The sequence below is a fragment of the Lactuca saligna genome, chromosome 5 (assembly GCF_052625555.1).
Source record: "Lactuca saligna cultivar CGN05327 chromosome 5, ASM5262555v1, whole genome shotgun sequence".
NCBI classification, from domain to species: domain Eukaryota; kingdom Viridiplantae; phylum Streptophyta; class Magnoliopsida; order Asterales; family Asteraceae; genus Lactuca; species Lactuca saligna.
The window spans coordinates 235,829,417-235,838,642 of NC_136421.1; the positions used below are offsets into that span (position 1 = coordinate 235,829,417).

At 35.0% G+C, this 9,226-nt stretch overlaps 1 protein-coding gene across 1 annotated transcript; it reads left to right on the forward strand.

Annotated features, from left to right (window-relative positions):
* The first annotated feature begins 300 nt into the window (after window positions 1-300).
* LOC145046511 (TPR repeat-containing thioredoxin TTL1-like) lies at window positions 301-4,028 on the forward strand. Its single transcript, XM_078994796.1, has 7 exons — window positions 301-1,529; window positions 1,911-2,106; window positions 2,231-2,406; window positions 2,482-2,815; window positions 3,105-3,309; window positions 3,399-3,505; window positions 3,594-4,028. Exons 1-7 carry the CDS (start codon window positions 616-618, stop codon window positions 3,744-3,746), a joined length of 2,085 nt encoding a protein of 694 aa, XP_078850922.1. The 5' UTR covers window positions 301-615; the 3' UTR covers window positions 3,747-4,028.
* Window positions 4,029-9,226: the final 5,198 nt, after the last annotated feature.

The window sequence follows — 9,226 nt, forward strand, 5'->3', positions numbered from 1 at the left end:
ATTAAATCTCCCATAAGGGGTGTCAACAACCAATTCAACATAAAAAAGTCATCAATTTTATTATTTTAGGTAAAGATTATATGAATAAAATTATTACTTAAAATAATAAAAATGACAAATATATTTCATTTAAATAGTTAAATATTATAATAATATCCATTTACCTTTTATTTTATTTTATGATTGATAAATACATATTATATTAGTTATTACTAAAAGAATAAGAAATGTGGTAGTTTATATATGTATACGATCAACTCTAAAATATGAATAAAAGAACACCAAAAAAATAAAGAAAAAGCAAAAATAGAACTGCCAATTCTCTCTCTCTCTCTCTCTCTCTCTCTCTCTCTCTCTCTGTAAAACCTCTTCTCTTTCATTCTTTGCTTTCACCCTTTTAAATCACGAGATCCCCATCTCTTTCATCCCTTTTCCATCCTCTTCTTCTTCTATGTTATTTTCCGACGGATTCCGCCGATGGTTGTATTTTAATCTCAACCGTAACGGCAGCCATTGCCGACGACATTAGTTTTTGTCTTTGGAGCCAAACCCTGAAGATTTATTTATATCTCTCTCGTTAATTTCATTGTCAGAGAATAGAATATTAGGTCTGGAATGGCGGATTCCGGTAAGCCCATTTCGAGTTTGGGATTTGATACACTGTCCGATCGCCTCCGAAAGTCACTGACCTGCGACACTCATGATGCCGCCGATAATACCAATAAACCTGACTTCAGAGAACTCGATTTGGGTTCTCCGGTTTCGCCTTTGAGGGCTGGACCTGGACCCGCCGCTAGTACTAGCTCTAGCTCATCTGGGTCGGTGTCGGGTCGGACCGGAAGTGGACCTCGTTCTGGTTCTGGTACTTTACCTGGAAGGTCAGATTCAGCCGGCACCGTCAACAATCACTCCGGCGAGTTGTCGGTTGAAAGTTCACCGACATTTTCCGCTGGCGGGTCTCGGACATTTAAGCCCGGTCACACGCGGTCAGACTCCCGAGGTGGAACCGTTGGCAGCTCGACAATCCATTCCGGTGGAAGCTCAGCTACTTCTCCGGTCGGCAATGTGCTTCCGTCCGGCAATATCCACCCGTCTGGAAAGCCACTAACCACGGGTATGATGTCAAGCCGGAGCTCTAAAACCGAGGTATTAAGTTTAGGAACCGGTAATTACGGCCATGGCAGCATAATGCGAGGCGGTTCCGCCACCAAGTCCGCCGTATCCGGTGGTGAAAACCAATTTTCAACTATTTCAAATTTGTCTAATTCAAGGAGATCATCAATAGATCCAGAAGATTTAAAGCGGTTAGGAAATGAACAATACAAAAAGGGAAATTTCACAGAGGCATTAAATTACTACGATCGAGCAATATCAGTATCACCTGATAACGCCGCCTATCATTGCAACCGCTCCGCCGCATTGATGTGCCTTAACCGATTGACCGACGCCGTGAAGGAATGTGATTTAGCCATTAAATTGGACTCCGGATATATAAGAGCTCACCATCGTTTAGGATCTCTTCTTATCAGGTACGACTCCAAAAACAACCTCCTTTATTCTTTACAATTTCTTCAAGAAAACCATTTTGATCTGTAATATGTGAGTTCTTCTATCTTACCTTTTTTATTATTACCCCTTTTATTGCTTATAAATTTGAGGGAAAAAAATAACTGTATGACTCGTAGGGTTGTTTTACAATTTACAAGTGAGTATTGCCGGTATTCCGTTGATTATTTTGCTATATTCTTGATGATGATGATGATTAAAGATGGAAACTTTACATGTTAATATGTATAGTTGGATTAACTTTTTAAAGTGGGTATCATCGTATCATCGTATTCCATCGATTATCATGAACTGTTCTTGAGAACAATGATTAAAGATGAAAATTTTCTTTTTGCAAAAAACAGTTTAGGACAGATTGAAAACGCAAGAAAGCACCTTTGTTTCCCGGGGTCCCAACCGGACCCAAAGGAGCTCCGAAAGTTGCAGGCGGTGGAAAAACACTTAAATAAGTGCACCGATTCAAGAAGAGTCCGAGACTGGAACAGTGTATCGAGGGAAGCCGATAACGCCATTGTTTCTGGCGCTGACGCTTGCTCACAGGTAAAAAACAAACCGATTTTTTTTTTTTTTTTTTTTTTTTTTTTTTTTTTTTTTTTTAAATTATAAATTAAATTATCAGCGTCGTTAATAACATAACAAAATGTCTTTTACATCAAATTGACAGCTATTTGCATGTAAATCAGAAGCGCTTTTGAAGCTCCGACAACTAGATGAAGCCGATTTAAACCTTATAAACGCCCCTAAATATGTCCCTTCATCTTCCCAAACGAAATTTTTTGGAATGCTTTCAGAGGCATACCTGTTCTTTGTTCGTGCTCAAATTGACATGGCATTAGGAAGGTGAACATTTATGCAATATCAAACAATTCCAGATTCCGTAAAAATGATACTAAAGACCTTTTTTTTTATTTAAAGATTTGAGAATTCGATTAGTATGATTGAGAAAGCGGGACAGATTGATCCAAGAAACGTGGAGGTCGCGGTTTTGCTTCAAAACGTGAAGTCAGTGGCTCGAGCCCGGGCTCGTGGCAATGATCTTTTCAAGTCAGAAAGGCTCACGGAAGCTTGTTCGGCTTATGGTGATGGGTTACGGTTCGACCCATCGAACCCGGTTCTGTATTGCAACCGAGCCGCTTGTTGGTTTAAGCTCGGTCAGTTTGAAAGATCTCTTGATGATTGCAATCAAGCCCTTCTTATTCACCCAAATTATACTAAAGCACTTCTTCGTAGAGCTGCTACTTTCACCAAGGTACCAAATATCTGGGGACTTTTTTTTTACTTAATCTGAACAGAATGACTTAATGTATTCTGACACCAACCCTTTCCCTATTTTCCCTTCATCTCTTTTCCTTTCGACTCCTCTCATGTTACGCGTATTGTGAGAATAGTTTGTTGAAATGTAAGGGTAAAATGATCATTTTGTCTTATTCAGTCTAGTATATACAACATTATTACCCATTCAGCTGTATCTTGTGAAAAAACAAAATGTTTTATTTCAATAAACGAAGAAATTAGTAAAAATCTTGATTTATTTACAGCTTGAAAGATGGGCGGAATCGGTCAAAGATTACGAGGTTTTGAGGAAAGAGCTTCCAAACAACAATGACATTTCTGGGTCGTTGTTTAATGCTCAAATAGAGTTGAAGAAATCAAGTGGCGAAGATGTAAATAATTTGAATTTGGGTGGTAAAGTCGTTGCAATAACTGATCTCGAGCAGTTCAAAGCTGCAGTTGCTTCCTCTGGTTAGTTTTTTTTTTTTTTTTTTTCTTCGTATCTTCATGAATCTGTCGATTTATATTTTGTTGAATACTGATATGAATAAAAACTGCAGGAGCTTCTGTTGTTCTTTATAAAATGTCATCGGATCTTCAATGCAAGCAGATATCTCCATTTTTTGACACACTTTGTACACGATATCCATCTATTAATTTCCTCAAGGTAAAACATTTCAATATCTTGGTGTTTCAATCGTGCAAAACTTTGATTTTTAATTATTAATTATTTGTTTGTTTTATTACTAAAAAAGGTTGATTTGGAGGAAAGCCGAGAAATTGGGGATGCGGAGAATGTGAGGGTAGTTCCGACAATAAAGATTTATAAAAATGGCAGTCGTGTGAAGGAAATGGTGTGCCCTAACCCAGAAGTGTTGCAGTCGACATTGAGGCATTACAGTGTCTGAAAGAAGTTAGACGGAAAATTTATGTTGTACACTTGGCTTCGAAATTAGTACCTGCAGATATAGCATTTAATGAAGGAGAATATGGTAATTTCAGCCTCTTCTCGACATACGAACGTATTTACCACTTTTTACATTGCGACATAAAAACCAGACGGGGGATATATATTTTAGCTTAGTTTTTATCTTTTTATCTTTTTTTTTTTTTGGCAGTTGTTAAAATTCTATTCATTCATTGACTCACCATTGTTCTTTGTTGTTCATTTTTAGTACACACGTTTTACACTTGTTTTACAAGAGGATACACACACCCATAAGCCTTTTGAAAAGATCAAACAGATGCACTTGGTGGGTTTTTTTCGGTGATTTTGTGTTATCAGACATTTTAGGTGATTGAGATTTACACAAAAAGGGATTTTAGGATATGCTTAATACGGAGTCAAAAGGAATTAGTGAGTTTGTTCGCTTCCATGGTGAGGTCAAGGGACCCATGCCCATATTGGAGGATTACAAGTGTTGGATCTTAGACCAAAGTGAGAAATGGTCCTGTTGTGAACGCACAACAATGATTCGGAAAAATGAATACAAAAAACTAGTCAACAAAGAACAAATTTAATATCTACTAGACAAAAAATCATAAATAATCAAACGGACAAAGAAAACTTAGCCATAGGAAAAAATTTAGGGATATCCTTAACTTTTCTTTAGATAAACCTGACATTATTTTTTGGTGAGTTAAAAAATCGGAATTTTACAAGGTTTTTTTTTTTCTTCCTAATTTTGACATTGTTACTTGTCATCATAGGTATATAGGTTACTATAAAATACAAAATTGGGAAATTTTCTTATATATCCTTAGAAACTTTAAATATTACATCTATGTCCTTACAAAATTTTAAATTACATATGTATCTATCTCAAAATTTTAAATATTACATCTATGTCCTTACAAAATTTTAAATTACATATGTATCTATCTCAAACTATAAAACTCAATTATATATCCTAACTCATAATTGAATTAGATTTAAATTAATTTGATATGAAAAAACTTATTTAGTAATCAAAATTCCATGGGATTGTACTAAAATACCCTTCTCAAATTAAAAATTAGCATTAAACCAATTTAATTAGGATTAAACCTAATTGAATGTTACCAAGCTTCCTCTTGCTATTTCTTCCATGTCGAAGTTACGATTCTAATTGTCGACGATACCCAATTCTTCTCTTCTCCATTATGCTATTATAGAAACAACTATTTAATCTTATATATTGTTAATGATTTTTTTAATGATTAAATTATGATATAAAAATAAGAAAGTTACAATATAAAAAGCAAAGTCGGTACATCACATATGATTCTCATAAAAATCATAATGGTTAGACTGGGGTTATGATATTTACTCAGTATCGATTTGCGCAAGCTACATTCCATGTTCATATATATATATATATATATATATATATATATATATATATATATATATATATATATATATATATATATATATATATATATAATGCTTGCAGGCTTGATGGTTTCAGATTTGGCAATTGGTTTAATGTTGTTTTCTAATTTGAGAAGGGTATTTTAGTACAGCCATGTAAATTTGATTTGCAAATAAGCTTTTAAATAATAAATTAGTTTAAATATAATTAAATTGTGAATTTAGATATAGACGTGAGTTTTATAGTTTCAAAAGAATATATACGTAATTTTAAAGTTTGCAAGGATATAGATGTAATATTTAAAGTTTCCAATGATATAAATGAAATTCTCCCAATAAAATTTGTAAGAAAGCCTTTAGATTTATAATATTTTTACAGTTTTACCCTAAATAGGTATTTTTCTTCAAATTATATGTATTCAACAGAAAAACGTATTCATGTATGAAAAAAATATTTAAAGTAACTTCATATTTACATTTTTTTTAAATGTTATTTCTTTATATACTGGTTTTTAGAATATAAATATGTATGTTAATGTATTTAGAAGTGCGTGTGTGTGTGTATATATATATATATATATATATATATATATATATATATATATATATATATATATATATTCTAATGTATTTTTCTGGGTTTTAGAAGTATAAATATATTTTTAGAAATATTAATATGTTTTTTAAAAATATAAATGTGTTTTTATGTATTTAGAAGTATATCAAAAAAAAATGTGAAAAATGCATATTTATAGTTATAAATTCATAAAAATATGTATTTATATTTCATAAAAAAATATTTACACATTTAAAAAATATAATTATATTTTAGAAAAACATAAAAATACGTATTTATGCTTCTAAAAATGTATCTAAATTTAAGAAAACTACCTTTTAAGGGTCCGATTTTGATATTCAAGTTTAATCACCATTGTACATTGTTTATAAAATTTTCCAACAATGTTATCTTATTATCTCTTAGTTTATCCATATCTTAGAAACCAATGGATATTTTTAATGCTTAACTAGTAAAAAAGTTTGCATGTTGCTGCAAGTTTTTACATGTTTGCTAAATCACAGAGACATTTTACAAAGTTTAAATTAGGAGGTCAATGTAACAAAAACTGTATTTTCTAAACCCATGTGTAACACATAAACAATTTCATTTTTAAAAGACATTTTCATAAAATATAAGATAAGCAACATTGTTTTCAAATCAAATCCACAAAAATCAGAATATCAAAATAATCTATCAAAACATAAACCAGCAGGAGGATGTGTATGATCATGCTTTCGCATTGCCTCGATCATCTGAAGTACTTGAAAACATTAAAATCCACAAATGTAAGTCAAAGTTTATTAAGCTACCCGAAAATACCCCACACAACAATAGATATACAATGCAAGCACACCGGACCCACATCGTAAAATTGGATTGCCCCCGGGCCCACAGTCATAAAACTGGATTGCCCCAGGTTTGTTGGCCTACAACACAAACCCGTATTGCCTTAACCCAACCTTACTATATTGACATATGCATCAAAACAACAAGCAAGCACAGATAATCATAGCAGATCCGCCAGTCTAATAGATCACTACAACATAACAACATCCTACATACAATGACACATGTTGCAATACAAAATATAATGAGAAAACTCACTTAACAAACTAACAGACACAACATAACTCTTGCAAATCCAAGACTGGTACTGCAGGCCACCTATACAACAATCAGGGACAACATTCTTAAACTACAACCCAATATATATTAGTTATCCTAAAGTCAAATTTAGTCAAAAGTCAATTGTTAACCTCCAGTTGACCTACGCTCAGTGTAGCATGCATCTCTACACTCAACGTAGAGCTCAAGGCGACATAATGGGCAAATTTGAAGCAACGCTCAACGTATAGAAATCTACGCTCAGCGTAGCCACCTGATGTCCTACTTTTCATTAAGTTCTTAAAACAGAAGGTCACTCCCTCCCAAACTTTTAGATATGCTCTAGATGGATGTTTTAATGGTTAAAGACTCTGACTTTATCCATTTGCATGGTTACAAAGAGCACAAAACCAAACCCTTGGTCCAAAAATCTATATATTGCTCAAGAACACATGCATGGATGGATGAGAGAGACCAATATCTCATTTTTATGATTTAACAACCCCAAAAATGTCTGGAAATGATACTCAAATGGTCTGGAGTAGCTCAGAATCACATAGATCATGGTTATGGGGACAAAAGCATAAAAATCTCATAGTAACTAAATCTACCATGAAACATCATCAAGGTAGAAAGTTTATACCTTTTGGAGGAGGATAATGGGATGAGAATTCCATATCTACTAGGCATGGAGCTCCCAAGTGCTTCCCCAATGAAGCTCTTCCTTCAAATATACACACAAAACATTCTAAGCTCTCAAAATTCTCACAAGATGGCTGGGGTTTTAAGATGGTTGCTTAGGGGGTGGAGGTTGAGCATGAAGAGGGATTCAAGGGGTTAGAGTCTTTAAATAGGGCTCACAACCCTTAGGGTTAAGATTTTTATTCAGCTTACATACTCTCGGCATAGCTCTTCCTATGCTCAGCGTATGACATTAAGTCCCCACATCTAATTCTCCACCTATGCTCAGTGTAGGGGACTATCCTACGCTTCGCGTAGGGAAAAAATATTAAAATTAAACTTTAAGCAAAATAATAATAATACGTGTAAGAATCAGGTGTTACATTTCTCACCCAATTGAACTAGATTTCGTCTTCGAAATCCTCAGCTGCAAATAGATATGGATAATGCTCACACATATCCGCCTCGAGATACTAGGTCCACTCAGAACCTATCTGATGTTTCCATTAAACCTTAACAAAGGGCATTACCTTGTTGCGCAAGACCTTTTCCTTCCTATCCAGAATAGCCACCTGCCTCTCCGCATAATTAAGGCGCTCATCGACCTGAATGTCATCTAATAGAACCATTTCCCTATCATCAGCTAAACATTTTTGAAGCTAAGAAACACGGAAGGTGCTATGAATCTGACTCAGCTCCTCAGGCAGATCCAACCGGTAGGCCACCTTGGCAACCCTGTCCACCACTCGAAAGGTTCGATAAATCATGGGCCTAAATTTCCCCTCTTTCTGAAGCGTATAACACTCTTCCAAAGTGATACCTTTAGCAGAATTATGTAGCCAACCTGAAACTCTAACTTAGACCTTCGCCTATTATCATAACTTTGTTATCGGCTCTGTGATATATGTAACCATTGTTTGATCTGCTGCATAAGCTCTGTCCTCTTTAGTACCACCTCCGTCCTCCCCATGACCCTATGGCTGACCTTTCCCCAACAAACTGGAGTATGATACTTCCTCTTGTATAAAAGCTCATACAAAGGTGCACCAATGCTATAATGATAGTTGTTGTTGTACAAAAACTCAACTAAATGGAGGTAGGAGTCCTAACTCCCTCCAAAATCAGTGACAAAAACCCTCAACATATCCTCGAGCATCTGGATAGTCTGCTCACTCTGACCATCTATCTGAGGTTGGTAAACAGTGTTGAAGTGTAATATCGTAACAAATTCCTCATGAAGCCTCTGTGAAAATTCGAGAAGTGAATCGAACATCGTCATCGAATACAATTGAAACCGGTACACCTAGGCGAGCAACTATCTCGCGCACATACTTTTCGGCTAATTTCTCGGCCGAAGAACCCTCCCAAATGGAAAGAAAATGGGCACTCTTGGTCAGACGATCAGTAATAACCCATACAGCATCAAATCCATTGGTCGTCCTCAGTAATTTGGTGATAAAGTCCATGATAATCTCCTCCCACTTCCACATGGGAACCTCCAAAGGATGCAACTTTTCATGCGGTCTCTGATGCTCTTCCTTGACCTTCTGATATTTCAAGCACCTCTCCACATACCAAGCTCTCTCTCTCTCTCTCTCTCTCTCTCTTGATGCATGACCACAAATAGCTAAGTCTCAAATTTCGATACATCTTTATGGCTCTAGGGTGAATCGAGAACGTGGACTTATGCT